The 21,219-nt window shown below is 46.2% G+C and overlaps 1 protein-coding gene across 1 annotated transcript; it reads left to right on the forward strand.

Annotated features, from left to right (window-relative positions):
- The first annotated feature begins 1,314 nt into the window (after positions 1-1,314).
- On the forward strand, positions 1,315-12,821 carry LOC140482559 (endonuclease 8-like 2). The gene is made up of 4 exons (XM_072580087.1): positions 1,315-1,675; positions 6,487-6,836; positions 8,211-8,407; positions 12,390-12,821. The coding sequence occupies exons 1-4, from the start codon at positions 1,538-1,540 to the stop codon at positions 12,671-12,673; spliced, it is 969 nt and encodes a 322-aa protein (XP_072436188.1). The 5' UTR covers positions 1,315-1,537; the 3' UTR covers positions 12,674-12,821.
- The last annotated feature ends 8,398 nt before the right edge of the window (positions 12,822-21,219 follow it).

Consider the following 21,219-nt stretch of genomic DNA (forward strand, 5'->3'; position numbering starts at 1 on the left):
TATCCACTCCACCCTTTCCTCCTTGACCTATCACCTTCATCTCCTCCCCCACTCACCCATTGTACTCTATGCTACTCTCTCCCCACCCCCACCCTCCTCTAGCTTATCTCTCCATGCTTCAGGCTCACTGCCTTTATTCCTGATGAAGGGCTTTTGCCCGAAACGTTGATTTCGCTGCTCGTTGGATGCTGCCTGAACTGCTGTGCTCTTCCAGCACCACTAATTCCCTCTAATGCATGCTCATCTTTCCTCAGATACGGGGCTCAAATCTGCTCACAATATTCCAAATGTAATCTGACCAGAGTCTAATGCAGCCTCAGCAGTGCAAATCTGCTCTTGTATTCCAGCCCTCTTGAATGAAAACTTTGCATTTGCCTTCCTGTCAACTGAACCTGCATGTTAACCTCAAGAGAATCCTGAACAAGGTCTTCCAAGTCGCTTGTTGCTTCAGATTTCCAGAGTCTTTCCTCATTTCTAAAATAGTCTACACCTCAATGCTTTTTGCCAAAATGTAAAACCTCGCATATTACCACACTATATTCAATCTGCCACTTCTTTGCCAACTCTCCTGTCCAAGTCCTTCTGCCTCCTCACTCCCTCAACACTACCTGTCCCTCCATCTATCTTTGTGTAATCTACAAATTGAGCAACAATGCCCTCAGTTCCTTCATCAGGTTGTTAACACATAACATGAACAGCTGTGGTCCCAACACTGACCCTTGTGGAACTCCATCAGTTACTGGTTGCCATCATGAAAAAGACCCCTTTATCCCCACTCTCTGGTTTCTGTCAGTCAGCCAATTATCTATCCCAATACCTTGCCCTTAACATCATGGGCTCTGATTTATCGAGCAGCCTCCTGTCAAAGACCTACTAGAAATCCAATTAGATCACTTTCACTGGCTTCTCTTTGTCTAACTTGCACATTACTTACCTCCTCAAAGAATTCTAACAGATTTGTCAGGCATGATCTTCCCTCGATGAAGCATTTTTTTAGTGTGTGCTGTTCCAAGTACTCCACCGGACTCTCAGGAAGAAGGAACTACAAGGAAAATACTCTGATGAAGAGTCATCCAGACTTGAAATGATGCTTTCTCTCCACTAATGCTGCCTGACTTGCTGTGATGGTTGTTATCAAAACAAGGATCTGGGAGGAGGGGGCCATAGGACACCACCCCCTTAGAGGCAGAGCCACCTGGTGACCACACCCCCTTGGAGGATGGGCCACGTGGTGACCACACCCCTAGGGGGGGCACATGTTGAGACCACACCCTCTGGGAGGAGGAGCCACAAGAGAACCAGGAGACCACACACCTTCAGAAGTGACTCTCTGATGGTGTTGCAGTTTTATGGCAGTTCCCATTGGCCCTCCTTTGTCCCGCCCCCTGAACCAAGTCAATGTATTGGATTCTGGTGCCTGGTCAATTGTTTGCAGGTTTTCTCTTTGAAGACAAGTGTGGGATAGAGTCACTGTAGTTCAGACCTTGTTCCAGGTTACAGACAGTACACAGGAGTGATAGCTGCCAGTATCAGGGAGATGCCAGAGGGCCCCTCAGTGAGAGTGTTTCACTCTGTTACATCCCCGTTTGTTGGTAAAGTTGTGCAGAGAACCTCAGGTAGCACCAAACAAGTGTGTCTGCAACAATTTGTGAGTCTGAAACTGCAGCACAGTGAAGTGAGTATGATTTATTTATTTTTGAACTTTGAGCTCACCTCTGTTTTAATCTTTTAAATTATTTGGTCAGGTATTGTGAGTCTTGCTGGCTGGGTAGAATTTATTGCCTGGCCCTAGATGCACTTGAGAAGGTGTTGGTGAGCTGCTCTTCTTGAACTGCTGCAATGATGTAGCTGCCCCCCCCCCCCCCCAGCCCAAAGTGCTGCTAGTGAGAGTTTCATGATTTTGACCCAGTGAAAGTGAACATGTTTCCAAGTCAGGATGGTAAGTGGCTTGGAGGGGGACTTGTAAGTGTTAAGTGTTAGTGATCCATTTACTTGCTACCCTTGTCCTTCTAGATTTAAGTAGTTGTGGATTTGGAAGTTGCTACTGAAGGAGCCTCACTGAATTGCTGCAGTGCACCTTGTAGATGATGAACACTGCTCCTACTGAGTGTCATTGGTGTGAAAAGGATTCTGGGTAATCTAAGGTGGAGGACTGGAAAAATTGTGCTGTAAGAGCTGCTCCTTTTTAATTGAGGGTGTTTAGGTGCTGGAGGTGATTTCATCAAATTCCACGAGCAGCAATTACTGTTTTATATGCATTGTTTTGGAACTTTGGGGGGAAAAAATGTCAAAACAGTGGTACTTTTAAAAGAGAGGAAGTGTCTTTGATTCTGAATACTATTAAATCGCGTGGATCGGTTGGAGCATCAGTTAGAGGCAATGAAGAATTTACAAGAGGAAGGGGGTGTGATGAATGGCAGTTATAGGAAGAGAGAAAAATCGCAGATACAGTTAGGTAAGAGAGGGAGGCAGGTTGTGCAGAAGCCTCTTGTGTCTATCCCCGTCTCAAATGAGTATGCTATTTTGGAAAATGTAGGGGATGATGGACTCTCAGGGGAATATAGCATGAGCAGCCAAATATCTGGTATGGAGACAGGCTCTAGTGTAGTGAGGGGTGCGTTGGGTTCCAAGAGATCGATTGCAAGAGGGGACTCTGGAGTCAAAGGCACAGACATTTCCGCAGCCAACAGCGAAAAATCAGAATGGTGTACTGCCTCCCTGGGGTCAGGATCAGGGATGTCTCACAGAGGATGCAGAATGTTCTGAAAGGGAAGAGAGACCACCAGGAGGTCATTGTATATATTGGAACCAATGACATAGGAAGGGAAAAGGATAAGATTCTGAAGGGAGAATATAGAAAGTTAGACAATAATTTAAAAAGGAGGTCGTAATATCTGGGTCAGTCCCAGTGCTACGAGCTAGTGAGGGCAGGAATAGGAGGAGAGAGCAGATGAATGCATGGCTGAGGAGCTGGTGTATGGGAGAAGGATTCACAATTTTAAGACCATAAGACCATAAGACATAGGAGTGGAAGTAAGGCCATTCGGCCCATCGAGTCCACTCCGCCATTCAATCATGGCTGATGCGCATTTCAGCTCCACTTGCCAGCGTTCTCCCCGTAGCCCTTAATTCCTCTAGACAACAAGAACCTATCAATCTCGGCCTTGAAGACATTTAGCGTCCCGGCTTCCACTGCACTCCGTGGCAATGAATTCCACAGGCCCACCACTCTCTGGCTGAAGAAATGTCTCCGCATTTCCGTTCTGAAATGACCCCCTCTAATTCTAAGGCTGTGTCCACGGGTCCTAGTCTCCTCGCCTAACAGAAACAATTTTCTAGCATCCACCTTTTCAAAGCCATGTATTATTTTGTACGTCTCTATTAGATCTAATCTCTATCTGGGGTAGAAGTGACCTGTACAAGAAGGATGGATTGTACCTGCATTGGAAGGAGACTAGTATACTGGCAGGGAGATTTGCTAGAGCTACTCAGGAGGATTTAAGCTAGTAAAGTGAGGGGCTGGGGTGTGGGGGGGCGCCCAGGGAAATAGTGAGGAAAGAGGTCAATCTGAGACTGGTACAGTTGCGAAAGGGAGCGAGACAAACAGAGCAGGCAGAGACAAAGCAGAGAACAAGGTAGGACTGAAAAATTAAACTGCATTTATATCAATGCAAGGGACCTAACAGAGAAGGCAGATGAACTCAGGGCATGGTTAGGAACATGGGACTGGGATATCATAGCAATTATAGAAACATGGCTCAGGGATGGACAGGACTGGCAGCTTAATGATCCAGGATACAAATGGGATAGCAAAGTGGCTCAGTGGTTAGCACTGCTGCCTCACCGCACCAGGGTCCTGCGTTCGATTCCAGCCTTAAGCGAATGTCTGTGTGGAGTTTTCATATTCTCCCTGTGTCTTGTGTGGGTTTCCTCCCACATTCGAAAGATGTGCAGGTCAGGTGAATTGGCCATACTAAATTGCCCATAGTGTTAGATGCATTAGTCAGGGGTAAATGCAGGGGAATGGGTCTGGGTGGGTTACACTTCAGAGGATCTGTTTAGACTTGTTCGGCTGAAGGGCCTGTTTTCACACTGTAGGGAATCTATTCTAATCTGATAGAAAGGGGAGCAAGAGAGGAGGTGGAGTGGTGTTTTTAATAAAGGATAGTATTGTGGCTGGACTTGGAGAAGATATTCCTAGGGAATACATCCAGGGAAGTCATTTGGGTGGAATTGAAAAATAAGAAAAGGATGATCATCTTATAGGGATTCTGCTATAGTCCCCCTAATAGTCAGAGGGAAATTGAGAAACAAATTTGTAAGGAGATCTTGCTATCTGTAAGAATAATAAGATGGTTATGGTAGGTGATTTTAACTTTCCAAACATAGACTGGGACTGCCATGTTGTTGAAGGTTTAGATGGAGAGGAATTTCTTAAGTGTGTGCAAGAAAATTTTCTGATTCAGTATGTGGATGTATCTATTAGAGAAGATGCAAAACTTAACCTACTCTTGGGGAATAAGGCAGGATAGGTGACTGAGGTGTCAGTGGGGGAGCACTTTGGGGCCAGCGACCATAATTCTATTAGATTTAAAATAATGATGAAAAAGGATAGACCAGATCTAAAAGTTGAAGTTCTAAACTGGAGAAAGGCCAATGTTGACGGTATTAGACAAGAACTTTCGAAAGCTGATTGGGGGCAGATGTTCGCAGATAAAGGGACGGCTGGAAAATGGGAAGCCTTCAGAAATGAGATAATGAGAATCCAGGGAAAGTATATTCCTGTCAGGGTGAAAGGGAAGGCTGGTAGGTATAGGGAATGCTGGATGACTAAAGAAATTGAGGGTTTGGTTAAGAAAAAGAAGGAAGCATATGTCAGGTACAGACAGGATAGATCGAGTGAATCCTTAGAGTATAAATGCAATGGGAGTATATTTAAGAGGGAAATCAGGAGGGCAAAAAGGGGACATGAGATAGCTTTGGCAAATAGAATTAAGGAGAATCCAAAGGGTTTTTACAAATACATTAAGGACAAAAGGGTAACTAGGGAGAGAATAGGGCCCCTCAAAGATCAGCAAGGCAGCCTTTGTGTGGAGCAGCAAAAAATGGGGGGAGATACTAAATTAGTATTTTCCATCAGTATTTACTGTGGAAAAGGATATGGAAGATATAGACTGTAAGGAAATAGATGGTGACATCTGGCAAAATGTCCATATTACAGAGGAGGTAGTGCTGGATGTCTTGAAACACATAAAAGTGGATAGATCCTCAGGACCTGATCAGGTGTACCCTACAACTCTATGGGAAGCTAGAGAAGTGATTGCTGGGCCTCTTACTGAGATATTTGTATCATCGATAGTCACAGGTGAGGTGTCGGAAGACTGGAGGTTGGCAAACGTGGTGCCACTGTTTAAGGAGGTTGGTAAGGACAAGCCAGGGAACTATAGACCAGTGAGCCTGACATTGGTGGTGGACAAGTTGTTGGAGGGAATCCTGAGGGACAGGATTTACATATATTTGGAAAGGCAAGGACTGATTAGGGATAGTCAACGTGACTTTGTGTGTGGGAAATCATGTCTCTCAAACTTGATGAGTTTTTTTTTGAAGAAGTAACAAAGAGGATTGATGAGGGCAGAGCAGTGATCAATATGGACTTCAGTAAGGCATTTGACAGGTCTTTTCCCTGGGGTGGGGGGGTCCAGGCCTAGAGGGCATAGGTTTAGGTTGAGAGGAGAAATATTTAAAAGAGACCTAAGTGGAAACTTTTTCATGCAGGGTGTGGTGTGTGTAAGGAATGAACTGCCAGAGGAAGTGGTAGAGGCTGGTACAATTACAGTAAATAAAAGGCATCTGGACAAGTATATGAATAGAAAGGCTTTATTGGGATATGGGCCAAGTGCTGGCAAATGGGACTACATTAGGTTAGATTAGCTGGTTGGCATGGATGAGTTGGACCAACAGGTCTGTTTCTGTGCTGTACAGCTCTTTGACTGTATGAATGTTTGTGTGTGTGATGCCAATCAAGAGGGCTACTCTGTCCTGTATAGTGTTGAGTTTCTTGAGTGTTGTTGGAGCTGCACCCATCCAGGCAAGTGGCAAAAATTCCATCACACGCCTGACTTGTGTCTTGTAGATGGTGGACAGACTTGGGGGAGTCAGGAGGTGAGTTACTTGCTGCAATATTCTAGCCTCTGACCAGGTCTTGTAGCCACATTTATATGGCTTGTCCAGTTAAGTTTCTGGTCCATGGTAACCCCAGAGAGTATAACCTGGATCTCTCTTCTTCTTTGTTCCTCTCTCCCTTCATCTGTTGTTTGCTCTACCTGGTGCTTGCTCTCTTGTTGTTTGGAATGTCTCTGATTTTGCTGGATTTGTGGTCACTCTGTCTAACTCTGTGTTGAAACCTCTGTCTGTCTGATGTACTCGACTCTCCATGCTCCCTCACAATGCTGTCTCTGATTAGATCAACGCTTTCTCCTTGTCCAGGTGCATGGCAAAAACCTCTTCCTGGGTTTCACGTCTGCTGGTCATGGACTGGGATCTGATTGTCTGAAACTAGTGAGAGCGCATGGCCAGAAGATTGTGGATCCAGCCTGGAGGCCAGCACTGGGCTCTCCCAGCAAGCAACAAGTGATGGAAGATGGCCGCTTGAGAGAAGAGCAGGAGGAGGCTAGGGAAAGCTGTGCTCTGTCCTTGGGGCAAGGCCAGTTGACTCCTCAGCACAAAAGGCTATGGCTGCGATTTCACTTTGGGATGTTCGGAAGTGTCAGAGCCAATGAGTTTTCACGGGCAAAACGTGCCAATAAGAAGGGAGACTGGAAGGATCCATCACCAAGGTATGGGCAAAGAGGAAAATGGGTTATCATCCAGGCTGCCTATCCTGGGTTTAAAGATGGTGGAGTTGTGACATCCATTGCCTGGGGAGCAGGAGGTTGTGGAGGGTAACTGGTTCCAGCCTTTGTGAGGGGGCAGCAGAGAGCAGAAGGCCCAACTTGAGGTGAAGGGAAGGATACAACGAACACTAGGAAGTCTCTAACTTTATGGGAGAGATGAGGAGGATGCAGGAAAGCCCAGCATAAAAGGGAGAATGGTTCTTGGGGCTTGGTCCTTAACCCGGAGAGGGGGCACAGTGCGATATGACTGGATAGTTGTTAGAGGTTCCAGACAGAAGGGGAGTACCCATAGATAAGGAATATTTACTTCTGGAATGTTTGTGTGTCTTTTACTGAGAAAGCAGACCAGTGCATTTGTTCATGGCCTCTGTTATTTTTAATTTGTGATGATCATTTCTTCTGCCTTTGTCTGTGAAGTGAATCTATGTCCTTTAGCTGCTTGGTGGGGAGGCACAGTGGCCCAGTGGTTAGCACTGCTGCCTCACAGCGCCAGGGACCCAGGTTCGATTTCAGCCTCGGGTCACTGTCTGTGTGGAGTTTGCACGTTCTCCCCGTGTCTGTGTGGGTTTCCTCTGGGTGCTCCAATTTCCTCCCACAGTCCAAAGATGTGTGGGTGAGGTGAACTGGCCATGCTAAATTGACCATAGTGTGCAGGGTTGTGAAGGTTAGGTGTATTAGTCAGCGGTAAATACAGGATCATAGTGTAGGGGAATGGCTCTGGTTGGGTTACTCTGCGGAAGGTCAGTGTGGACTGGTTAGGCTGAAGGGCCTGTTTCCACACTGTAGGGATTCTATGATACTCTCCTGCTTTTTATGTATTTTTAGCAATTCTTAAAAGCTGTTTCTAGATATTTCTACCCAGTTTTCTGTCATTATGTTTCTCCCTCTTAACCATATTTTAATCATCCTTTGGCTGATATTTATTTAAAACTTTCTCAGTCTACAAGTTTACAACCTTTGGCTCTTCTTAAATAAATACTAGTCTTAGGCCTGCTGATGAACTTAAGTCTCTTCACCCCAGAGGGATACGGGGAAAGAGAGTGGGAGTTCGGGGCTGTGGATCAGGATCAGAGTGTATTGTATTTTAATGTGAATGACCCTCTCTCATAGGGAAAAGACATGCTGACTGTGTACACACTGATAGGGAGAATCTGTTCTCTCTCTGAGCACCCACAGGGGCAACAGATCATAGAATACTGTCAGGTTTGGGGAAGGCACAGAGCAGAAAACAGAATGGTTTGCATGAGGAGATTGATATTCTAAGTGGAGTTCTGTGAGGAGATGTAAAAATCTCTCTCTCTCTCTCTCTCTCTCCAGATTGGTGCTGTATTTCCCAGGACAGCAGTTTCTTGTGTTCTATAATTGCCGGATTTGTCTCTGTAACAGCCCTCCTTCTGGACATTCCTGCGATATCCTACACCCAAAGTTCAACAGAAATCTGGCACTACAGGCTCTACAACAAGCTCAGCCTGTCTGCTACACCCTGCTCAACCAGCAGCTGTTCTCTGGCCTTGGTCAGTAACACATTCCAGACCTCGTAATAAATGGCTGGTGGAGAGGTGGTTTGTGAAGGGAGAAGCGGGGCATGTTTGATATTTATTGTTTTGCCTGGGTCAGGAGTTGACTGTTCCCACATTCTTGTGTCTTTGCCTGACAGCCAATGGTAACCCAGTTCTTGTCTCAGACACTCTGGTCCCAGCGATGAAAGTCCTCCCCTCCCCCCACCTTACTGTGCACCAATCATTCTGAACCCTGCCTTTTACAAGTTGTCTCCAAGACCTGGTTATAGCACACATCATCTAAGTAGGAAATGAGAGAGAAATGAGCTAACTCCACATTGGCCAGCTTCACATAAGGTTTCAGCACGTGATTGGAATTTATTCTGAGAGATAATGGTGACTCAGCACTTTGTCCAATGTTTTGTTGATTCATTTGTGGGACTTGCGCATCACTGGCTGGCCAGCATTGATACCAGGGATATATTTCCCTCCCCACCCCTTTTCGCCTTCCACAAAGACCGTTCCCTCCGTGACCACCTGGTCAGGTCCACGCCCCCCCTACAACCCACCCTCCCATCCTGGCACTTTCCCCTGTCACCGCAGGAATTGCAAAACCTGCGCCCACACCTCCTCCCTCACCTCTATCCAAGGCCCCAAAGGAGACTTCCACATCTATCAAAGTTTTACCTGCACATCCACTAATATCATTTATTGTATCCGTTGCTCCCGATGCGGTCTCCTCTACATTGGGGAGACTGGATGCCTACTCGCAGAGCGCTTTAGGGAACATCTCCGGGACACCCGCACCAATCAACCACACCGCTCCGTGGCCCAATATTTCAACTCCATCTCCCACTCTGCCGAGGACATGGAGGTCCTGGGCCTCCTTCACCGTCGCTCCCTCACCACCCGACGCCTGGAGGAAGAACGCCTCATCTTCCGCCTCGGGACTCTTCAACCCCAGGGCATCAATGTGGACTTCAACAGTTTCCTCATTTCCCCTCCCCCCACCTTTCCCCAGTTCCAACCTTCCAGCTCAGCACTGTCCTACCTGCCTATCTCCCTTCCCACCGATCCGCTTGTGAGAAATGGGGAAGGGTGTTGTTTTCACAGACCAGATTAGCAAACTTCTGGAACAAACAAGTTTGTGCAGACAGAAAAGCAGAACAATAGAAAACACTAGCACAGCAAGTGTTAATATAGTTACAAAACAGTTGCAGCTAACAGCCCAAGGAGATAGAAGTAGAATCTAATCAAGATAAGGGGCAGTCAGATCACAAGATAGACAGAGAACTAGGGTAATTGGGTAATGTAGGAGAAGGGAGAGGTGACCTTCAAAGGTATAACTGTAGACTTGTTTCAATGCTCATTGCTCATTTGCTTTAGCATTTGACGCCCTTTCTTGCAAGATCATAAAATAAATTGTCTTGTTTCCAGTTTTGGTGGTCTTGGCTAATTTTTGTTAAGTTTGTTTCTAACACGGTCCACCCTCCCCTCTGACTTATCACCTCCATCCCCACCCCCATACACCTATTGTATTCTATGCTACTTCCTCCCCACCCCCACCCTCCTCTCATTTATCTCTCCACTCTGCCTCTATTCCTGATGAAGGGCTTTTGCCTGAAACATTGATTTTCCTGCTCCTCAGATGCTGCTTGACCTGCTGTGCTTTTCCAGCACCACTCTACTCCAGCATTGATAGCCCATCCCTTGAAAAGGTGGGGGTGAGCTGCCTCCTTGAAGCATGCACTGCTGTAGAATCAGATTTTCTGGGGCTGGAGACAACATCTCGGGTTGAGAGCTGATTTGATAATTGGTGTTCCCCATAGCTCTGTATTGGAGCCTCAACTTTACACTCCATGGCAGCGACACAGGTGAAGGACCAGGAAGCTCCATCTCTAGGTTTTTTGACTGCATGAGTTGATGCGGCACCATTAAATATGGTGAGAGGAGGAAGCTGCAATGGGGATACATTAAGGCAAATGGATAGCTGGGACTTGATATGCAAAGAAAGATCAGCATTATTTCAAAATGGGGAGAAGCCAGAGATTGTGGGGAGCAGACTATAAGGCCAGCCTTTGTCAAGGACCTATAGGAGACTCCTAGAGAAGGTTAAGAACTCATGGGACCCACGCTAACTTCACAAATCCTAAATTGGCCTAGTAGCAGGAGATAGAGGGTAAAAGTGGACTATTTATGTGACTGAAGGCTGGTGTACAGTGGTGTATCACAGCTGGGCCCTTTATTGTTTGTGATATTCACAAATGATGTAGATGAGAACGTTAGAGGGGAATGTTAAGTTTGTGGATAACACAAAGATTGACTGGGCAATCAACATTGAGGATAAAGGTCTTGGGTTAAAGATAATATAAACTCCCCAGAGGTCAGTATCCTATCACTAAGTCACCCTTTATTGAAATGTGGAAATACCTTGAATCTGGCACAACCATGTTAGACTCAGCACCCGAGTATGAAAATCTCTGGCACTCATCCTTTTTTTTCCTGTCAGCCAGGGCTCTCTAATTGGACTAGATTAACTGCCTCCGTTACAGAACTCATGTTCTGAGAGGTCCCAATGGGAAGTTCAGTCACAGATGGAATTTAACCCTGAGAAATGAGAGGGTCGGGCACTTCAGAAGAAGTCACAAAGGAGATTGCAATTCATATCAGGGCACTAGGATACTCAGAGGAAACAGGGTAATGCTTATCCACACATCCCTGAGGGTGGTTCAACAGGTTAGCAGAGTAGTTAAGAAGGTTACCTTTTCTAGTCAAGACATAGACTATAAGAGCAGGGAGGTGATGTTGGGGCTGTACAGGACATTGGTCAGGCCCCAGATGGAGGACTGTGTGCAGTTCTGGTCCCCACTCTACAGGAAGGATGGGATTGTACTGGAGGGGGTGCAGAGGAACTTCACCAGGATGGTCCCTGGGATGGAACATTTCAGCGATGAAGAGAGGCTGGATAACTCGGGTTTTCTTTAGATCAGAGGAGGTTGAGAGGGGACCTGATTATGAGGGGTATGGAATGTAGTGAATAGAAAGCAGCTGTTCCCCTGCGTTAAAGGTGAAAAGTGTAGCACTGGGAAAGCACAGCAGGTCAGGCAGCATCCAAGGAACAGCAACGTCAATGGATCAACATTCCTGATGAAGAGCTTATGCCCAAAATGTCGATTCTCCTGCTCCTCAGATGTTCCCTGATCTGCTGTGCTTTTCCAGTGCTACACTCTCGATACTGATCTCCAGCATCTGCCATCTGCACTTTCTCCCTTTAGTTAAAGGGTCAACGACCAGGGAGCATAATTTTAAAGTGAAAGGCAAGTGGTTTCGATGGGATTTGGGAAAGCATTTTTATCACCAGAGGGTGGTGAGGGTCTGGCGTAGTGATTGTAATGAGGAAGACTGTGCCCTACGTGTGGAAAGAATGTGTTATTTTTTTCTGGGCTAATGACATTGGAGCAGATGAAAAGCAATGAGTATCTCTCCTAACAGCCTGTGGACCCAGAGCTTTTTGGTTATGAGGAGTCTAACTTTTCTTGAGGTACCAGTATTTTTTGCCCATCTCTAATTTCCCTTGAGAATGTGGTGAGCTGCCTTCATGAATCTGCTGTAGGTTTACCCATAATAACCATAATGAGGGACGGAATCCCAGGATTCTGAACCATTGACAGTGAAGGAACGACAAACTATCTCCAAGTCAGGATGGGGAGCGGCTTGGAGGGGAACTTGCAGAGAGTGGTGTTTCCATGTATCTGCTGCCCTTTTCCTTCTAGACTGAAGTGGTCATGGATTTAGAAGTTGCTGTCTGAGGAACTTTGATGAATTTCTGTAGTGCCTCTTCCCTGTAACCCTTGGTGTTCCCTTAATAATTAAGTAAGTTCAGGCTGAACATGCCCACCCTCCCCCACATACTCTGTCCCCTACCGCATTTGTTCATTTTCAGTTCAGTTCAGTTTTTTTAATTGTTGATCTCTCACTGTACCCACTCTGTTTTTAGGGAATATCATCAAGAATGAGGTGCTGTATCTGTCTGCGATTCACCCCATGTCTCTGGGCTGCCTGCTCAATGTTGAGCAACTACAGAAGCTGCTGGACAACGTGATCCAGTTCAGCCACGAATGGCTGGACAAGAAGGTGAAAGGCAAAGGCTTAAAGTACCACATCTATCAGAGAGAGCAGTGCCCTCAGGGTCATGCTGTGGAGAGGGCAGACCTGGGAGCACCTTGTTGTCTTCAGCGGCCTACATGGTGGTGTCCTGTCTGCCAACCTGCAGTGCATTGAGAGCTGATATATCGTCAAACGGTTCACTAGGTCCCAGAGCATGAGCGACCCTTGGCTGGATGGCAGGATCTCTTCAGGGATTTTGTTTGTTGTTATTTTGTTTATTGTTGTTGTTTTTTCTGCATAAATAAAAAGATACCTTCTGCAATCAGCCTAATCTTTTGTGGAACCTGGCATACTCTGGATTGTGGGGACGTCTTTTAGCAAGGAGAGAGCGCATTTTGTGTCCAATTCTTTTTGTACAGTTGATGAGTTAAATGTTGTGTTGTATCTGATAGTATTTGAAGCAATTATTCAACTGGATTATTCACAATTTGACATTAGGAGAAATAGGTAGGGACTCTGAAACAGCAATTTTTTTACACTTACACTTATCGTTATCCCCTTGATGAGGCATGACCACAGCAGAGGTTTAAGGCCACAGCAGAGGGAATGGGAGGAAAATGTTCACCCAGATTCCAGGTGGGAATCTGGAGCTCTCTGCAGAATGCCCACCCCCAACATATACAAAGTATTTAGATGTGCACTTGTGGTGCCAAAGCACGCACGTCTATGGACCATGTGCTAGAAAATGGGTTTACAATAGTTAGGGAGGTGTTTTAGACTGTCACGGCTACGATGGGCCTTTTTCTGTGCTGTGACTCGAGTGAAAGGCATCCTCAATTTGTGTGATTTCAACTCCACAAGGACTGTGTGGTGACGCATACATCTGTGTCAGGCAGGTAGAGAAGGATGAATATGTCTCTTCCCCCCCCTTGTTGGTTACTTCACTATCTGCTGCAGACCCAGTCCAGCAGTCATGTCCTTTAGCGCCCGACCAGCTCGATCAGGTGGTAGATGTTGAAGCCCCCTGCCCAGAATCTATTCTGCCCTTGCCACCTAAGTGCTTCCTCCAAGTGTTGTTCAGCATGTAATTGTACTGATTGATCCGTTAAGGGGACGGTACATGGGTAAGGAAACTTCCTGCTGATTATCATGTTTGACATGCTACTGTGAGACTTCATGGATTCCAGAGTCAATGTTGTGGACTCTCAGAAAATGTCCCTCTTGACTGTATCTCACTGTGCCACCACCTTTGCTCTGTCTGTCCTGCAGCTGGTGACACTGTTGTCTGGATCATTGTAGAGTATGACTCTGCTTGCATTGCCTTTCAGGGTAAGAATGTGGACATAGAGACATAACAAAAAATGACAGCTCCTTATGTAGATAAAAATAGCCCTGGGATTGCAGGAACATTGGGGCTAGTCCACTGGAAGGTTTGCCATTTTTCAACTTGCAAGTGAAAGTAAATGTCATGCACTAACAGAATGTGTCATTGTTAATTCAAGACATCCTTATTATTAATTCAGGTTATTGTTTCCAGAGATGGTCAAATTTAAGTCTTTTGGGTGTTGCAGTTAAAATAATGCACCCTGGTTAGATCCAAAGAAGAGATGTATCTGCACAATATTACAAAACGGGTTTACGAGAATCCCGAAGCATTTTACACACATATTAGGAGCAGGAGGGTAGCTAGGGAGAGTTGGCTCATCAAGGATAAAAAGAGGGAGGTTATGTGTAGAGCCAGAGGAAGTAGATGAGACCTTATTGAGTGCTTTACATCAATATTCACCCAAAGAGAGGGACATGAGGGATGCTGAGGTTAAGGAAACGTGTATGAATACTCTTGGGCAGGTCAACATAGTGAAGGAGGAAGTGTTGGGTCTCTTGAAATGCATTAAGGTAGACATGTCCCCAGATCCAGATGGGATCTATTCCATGATAGTGTGGGAGGCAAGGGAGGAAATAGCTGGGGCTGTTAACAGGTATCTTTGCATCCTCTTTAGCCTCAGGCAAGGTTTTAAGGGACTGAACAGCGGCCAGTGTTGTTTCTTTGTCCAAGAAGGGAAACAGAAATAATTCCGGTAATTACAGGCCAGTAAGGCTGGAGTCAGTGGTGGGGAAGCTATTGGAGGAGATATTGACAGACAGGATTTCACTAACTTGATTTTTGAGGAGGTGGTAAGAATGATTGATGAGGGAAGGACAGTGGATGTTGTCTACATGAACTTTAGTAAGGCATTCAATAAGGAACCTCATGGCAGTCTAATACAAAAGATAGAATGCCATGGGATCCACAGTGTGCTGGATAGATAGATATTGAACTGGCTTCGTCTTTGAAGTGAGAGGAGCAGTGGAAGAGTGCTTTTCGAAATAGATCAGTAACTAGGGTTCCCAGGGAACAGTGTTGGGACCTTTGAAGGGAAATCTAGGTGGTTTGATTAGTAAGTTTGTAGACAATACCAAAATTGGCAGAGTTGCAGGTAGCAAGAAGATTTGTCAAAGGATACTGCAGGATCTAGATAGATGACAGAGTTGGGCAGAAAAATGGCAGATGGAGTTTAATCCAGACAAATGTGAGTTAATGCATTTTTGAAGATCAGATTCGGGTGCAAATTATACAATACATGGCAGAACCCTTAGAAACATTGACATACAAAGGGATCTGGATGTACAGTTCCACAAATTCCTGGAAGTTGGAACACAGGTGGAAAAGGTGGCGAAGAAGGCACACAGTATGTGACCTCATCTGCCAGGGCATTGAATATAAACGTTGGCAAGTTATGTTAGAGCTGTATAAAACTTCAGTTAGGCCATATTTGGAATATTGTGTGCAGTTCTGGTCGCCACACCAGCAAATGGACATGGATGCTTTGGAGAGAGTGTAAAGAAGGTTTTCTGGGATATTACTCAGACTAGAGGGTTTTAGGTACAAGGATAAACGTCGATTGTTTTCACTGGGAAAACAGAGGCTGAACGTCAACTTGATAGATAAGACTCAGAAGCTTGGATAGGGTGGATAGTCAGATGTTTTTCCCACCAGGATGGAAACGTCAACTACAAGACGGCACAGGTTCAAGGTGAGAGAGGGAAAGTTTTTCACTTAGAGAGTGTGGGTGCCTGGTACACACTGCCAGTGGAGGTGGTAGAAGCAAGCATGTTAGCAATGTTGAAGGTGTATCTTATTAGACACATGAACAGGAGGTGAACAGAGGGATAGAAACCACATATGGGCAATAAGTGTCGAGTCTAAATAAGGATTAGGAATTGGTGCAGGCTTGGGTGGCCGAAGGGCCTGTTCCTGTGCTGCGTTGTGTTATATAGGTGATCTAATTATCTGGTAAAGATGTGGTTATGGAGGTGTTAAACTGAAATGTGATCTTTTAATGAGTTTTTTCTTGTTTCTTCGTCTGCCTTGAGGGATATGAGACATGACCAGATGACAATAAAGTTCTAAAGTCATCCTAAATTTCTCCAATTTCTCTACATTAAGTGAAGTAAGTGAAAAAAGTTGCCATCATGCCAGAAGGCTGTTCTCTCATTAGAGAGACACAACTGATAGTGGTTTAATACTAGATTAGTGGTGCTGGAAGAGCACAGCAGTTCAGGCAGCATCCAACAAGCAGCGAAATTGACTTTTCGGGCAAAAGCCCTTCATCAGGAATAAAGGCAGTGAGCCTGAAGCATGGAGAGATAAGCTAGAGGAGGGTGGGGGTGGAGAAAAAGTACCATAGAGTACAATGGGTGAGTGGGGGAGGAGAGGAAGGTGATAGGTCAAGGAGGAGAGGGTGGAGTGGATAAGTGGAAAAGGAGATAGGCAGGTCGGACAAGTCAAGGAGACAGTGCTGAGCTGGAAGTTTAGAACTAGGATGAGTTGGGGAAGGGGAAATGAGGAAGCTGTTGAAGTCGACATTGATGCCCTGGGGTTGAAGTGTTCCGAGGCGGAAGATGAGGCGTTCTTCCTCCAGGCGTCTGGTGGTGAGGGAGCGGCGGTGAAGGAGGCCCAGGACCTCCATGTCCTCGGCAGAGTGGGAGGGGGAGTTGAAATGTTGGGCCATGGGGCGGTTTGGTTGATTGGTGCGGTTGTCCCGGAGATGTTCCCTAAAGCGCTCTGCTAGGCGGCGCCCAGTCTCCCCAATGTAGAGGAGACCGCATCGGGAGCAACGGATACAATAAATGATATTAGTGGATGTGCAGGTGAAACTTTGATGGATGTGGAAGGCTCCTTTAGGGCCTTGGATAGAGGTGAGGGAGGAGGTGTGGGCACAGGTTTTACAGTTCCTGCGGTGGCAGGGGAAAGTGCCAGGATGGGAGGGTGGGTCGTAGGGGGGTGTGGACCTGACCAGGTAGTAATGGAGGGAACGGTCTTTGCGGAAGGTGGAAAGGGGTGGGGAGGAAAATATATCCCTGGTGGTGTGGTCTTTTTGGAGGTGGCGGAAATGTCGGTGGATGATTTGGTTTATGCGAAGGTTTGTAGGGTGGAAGGTAAGCACCAGGGGCGTTCTGTCCTTGTTACGGTTGGAGGGGTGGGGTCTGAGGGCGGAGGTGCGGGATGTGGATGAGATGCGTTGGAGGGCATCTTTAACCACGTGGGAAGGGAAATTGCGGTCTCTAAAGAAGGAGGCCATCTGGTGTGTTCTATGGTGGAACTGGTCCTCCTGGGAGCAGATACGGCGGAGGCGGAGAAATTGGGAATACGGGATGGCATTTTTGCAAGAGATAGGGTGGGAAGAGGAGTAATCCAGGTAGCTATGGGAGTCGGTGGGTTTGTAAAAAATGTCAGTGTCAAGTCGGTCGTCACTAATGGAGATGGAGAGGTCCAGGAAGAGGTGCGAGGTGTTAGAGATAGTCCAGGTAAATTTAAGGTCAGGGTGGAATGTGTTGGTGAAGTTGATGAATTGCTCAACCTCCTCGCGGGAGCACGAGGTGGCGCCAATGCAGTCATCAATGTAGCGGAGGAAGAGGTGGGGAGTGGTGCCGGTGTTAATTACGGAAGATCAACTGCTCTACGTAGCCAACAAAGAGACAGGCAGAGCTGGGGCCCATACGTGTGCCCATGGCTACGCCTTTGGTCTGGAGGAAGTGGGAGGATTCAAAGGAGAAATTGTTAAGGGTGAGGACCAGTTCAGCCAAACGAATGAGAGTGTCGGTGAAAGGGTACTGTTGGGACGTCTGGAGAGGAAAAAACGGAGGGCTTGGAGGCCCTGGTCATGGCGGATGGAGGTGTAGAGGGATTGGATAGCCATGGTGAAGGTGAGGCATTGGGGGCCGGGGAAACGGAAGTCTTGGAGGAGGTGGAGGGCGTGGGTGGTGTCTCGAACGTATGTGGGGAGTTCCTGGACTAGGGGGGATAGGACAGTGTCGAGGTAGGTAGAGATGAGTTCAGTGGGGCAGGAGCATGCTGAGACAATGGGTCGGCCAGGGTGGTCAGGCTTGTGGATCTTGGGAAGGAGGTAGAACCGGGCAGTGCGGGGTTCCCGGACTATGAGGTTGGAAGCTGTGGGTGGGAGATCTCCTGAGGTGATAAGGTTCTGTATGGTCTGGGAGATGATGGTTTGGTGATGGGGGGTGGGGTCATGGTCGAGGGGGCAGTAGGAAGAGGTGTCCTCGAGTTGGCGTTTGGCGTCAGCGGTGTAGAGGTCAGTGCGCCAGACTACCACTGCGCCCCCTTTATCCGCTGGCTTGATGGTGAGGTTGGGATTGGAGCAGAGGGATTGGAGGGCTGCGCGTTGTGAGGGTGAGAGGTTGGAGTGGGGGAGGGGGGACGACAGGTTGAGGCGGTTAATGTCCCGGCGGCAGTTGGAAATGAAGAGGTCGAGGGCAGGTAATAGGCCAGCGCGGGGTGTCCAGGTGGATGGGGTGTGTTGGAGGTGGGCAAAGGGGTCCTCGGAAGGTGGGCAGGAGTCCTGATTGTGAAAGTACACTTCAACCCCAGGGCATCAATGTGGACTTCAACAGCTTCCTCATTTCCCCTTCCCCCACCTCATCCTAGTTCTAAACTTCCAGCTCAGTAACTGTCTCCTTGACTTGTCCGGACTTGTCCGACCTGCCTATCTTCTTTTCCACCTATCCACTCCACCCTCTCCTCCTTGACCTATCACCTTCATCTCCTCCCCCACTCACCCATTGTACTCTATGCTACTCTCTCCCCACCCCCACCCTCCTCTAGCTTATCTCTCCACGCTTCAGGCTCACTGCCTTTATTCCTGATAAAGGGCTTTTGCCCGAAACGTCAATTTCGCTGCTCGTTGGATGCTGCCTGAACTGCTGTGCTCTTCCAGCACCACTAATCCAGTATTTGGTTTTCAGCATCTGCAGTTATTGTTTTTACCTCATTGATAGTGGTTTAACCTGAGGATCTCCATACCTCGGCCGAGGAGTGAGGTTGAGATGCCGTTATGAAGGTGTAGGTGTACTGTACCTTTAAGAGAGCACACAGAGTACTGGAAAATTGAAAATGTAAGATTTGGTCGAATAGCTGGGTTTCTATGAGACAAAACAAATTCAAATTCAGCCAAACTGTTTAAATTATGCCCCGAGATACCAAACTCCAATTAAGTTTGAATTTAGTATTTTGATAATATTAGAACCAATGAAAGGATCTGATGTTTTGGGGTATAAATATCAGACATTTTGAATAGTTAGCCAGAGCAGGAGAACTGCCAAGTTACCAACAAATACAGACTGCCAATAGAACAGCTCTCAGAGAGGTACAGCAGAACATCGAGGCTGATCTGGAGAGAGAATCGACAGGGGAAACTCAGCAAAGCTGCCTGGGTTCAAGCTGTTTTTTAAATCGTAATCGGGATTTTTTTTCAGACTGGTGTTGTCGTGGAGGAGGTAAAAGATAGCTTTAAGAGAAAGGGGTTGTAAATAGTTGTTAGTTAATATTCTCGGTTAGCCTTAAAGAATAAAGTTGTTAATCTTTACTTCAAATAGTGACTTTTGGGACAGTTCTTTATCTCTTTGAGTGTAACAGATTACAGTGTGGGGTGAATCTTTCCTGTGTTGCTGGTTTAAATTAGTCGAGGGGTTACCCTGTGTCAAAACAATGGTGGGACCTTCATGGTGACCTCAGCCAATGCGGGAAATGAGCCCATGTTGTTGGTGTCACTCTACAACATAAGCCAGTTGTCTAGCCACCTGAGCTAACCAAAATACCTCAGCCATGACACCATTCCAGTAAAAGAAGCCCTTAAGCTAGCCTGACCACTTTCTATGACTTTTCCATTATAAGTTGAAGTATACTGCAGTCAGAATGCTAAAGAAATGTAGAAACATTGGAACAGGAGTAAGCCATGAGTCCCTTGAGCCTGGTTTGCTCATGAGTAATCTCACCGCACACACAGCTATTTCATTTCCCTTCATTGGAAAGTATCAGAATCAGGGCATTCAGACCATCTATTGAGCCTCCTCATAACCCTCTTTATCTGAGCTCATCCATCTGCCATTCATGTTTAACTGGTTGTCCCTTGCATGCATCTTTGTCAATATTTCAACACCCTGCATGATCTCCAGTTCCATTTACTCACCCTCACATTCTCAAAGACAATTCAGAGCAGAGTTTTTGAATATTTTAAGGCAGCAGCAATGAGATTTGGGATGAGTCAGGGAATAAAAGCTTGTCGGAGTAGATGATTCAGATCAACCATGATCTTATTGAATGGCAGAATGATGTCTTGAACAGAAGAGTTTTATTTGCAACTTTCCCTATGATGGAGCCTTTCCAAAAATCAAGTGGAACTTGGAAATTAACACAAATGCACCTGCTCCCTTATTAGCCACCTCTTTTATAACACTAGGGTGAAGGCCATCTGCTCCCAGTGGCTTGTCCTCATATATTTCCATCCGTTTGCTCAGTGCTGTTTCCCTGCTGATGCCTAATTTCAACAAGTTCCTCTCTCTTCCCAGCTGACTGCAATCATTACCAGAATGGTTTTGTATTCTCCATCATGAAGACAGAAGCAGAATATTTGTTTATGTCACCCACATTTCTTTATCATCTGCTATTAACCTCCTGGTATCATTCTCTGGAGGACCAATAATTAGTTTCCTTCCTCCTGTCCTTGTTAGATACCTGTAGACATTCTCATGATCTATTTTTGCATTTTTAACTCGCTTCCTTCCCCATTCTAATTTCTTTCTCCTGTTTAACCTTTGTTATTTTCTATTGTTCTTTACATTCTGACCAATCATCTGATTTACCACTCACCTTTACACAATTAGGAGCTTTTCCCTTAAGTTTGATGTCTTCCTTCAATAGTTAACCTCAGATGGTGGGTCTTCCCTTTAGAATCTTTCTTTATGGTTGAAATGTGCTAATGCTGCATTTTCTGAATGCCTGTCATTGTGTCTGCATGTACTGGATTAGTGGTGCTGGAAGAGCACAGCAGTTCAGACAGCATCCAACGAGCAGCGAAATCGACGTTTCGGGCAAAAGCCCTTCATCAGGAATAAATGCAGCACCACTAATCCAGTATTTGCTTTCCAGCATCTGCAGTCATTGTTTTTACCTCATTGTGTCTGCATGACCTATACCTGAGCTCAGGAGTCCAGTGCACTTCAGCTAGTTCAGCTTTCATGCCCACAATAACATTCTTATTTAGTTTAAAAACTAGTCTTCACCCAGATCTTCTCCCTTTCAAACTAGATGTATCATGTTGTGGTCATTTCTACCCTGAAGTCATTAATGAATCCTGTCACATTAAACAATGCCAGGTTGATTA

The sequence above is a fragment of the Chiloscyllium punctatum genome, chromosome 11 (genome assembly GCF_047496795.1).
Source record: "Chiloscyllium punctatum isolate Juve2018m chromosome 11, sChiPun1.3, whole genome shotgun sequence".
In the NCBI taxonomy this organism is placed as follows: Eukaryota; Metazoa; Chordata; class Chondrichthyes; order Orectolobiformes; family Hemiscylliidae; genus Chiloscyllium; species Chiloscyllium punctatum.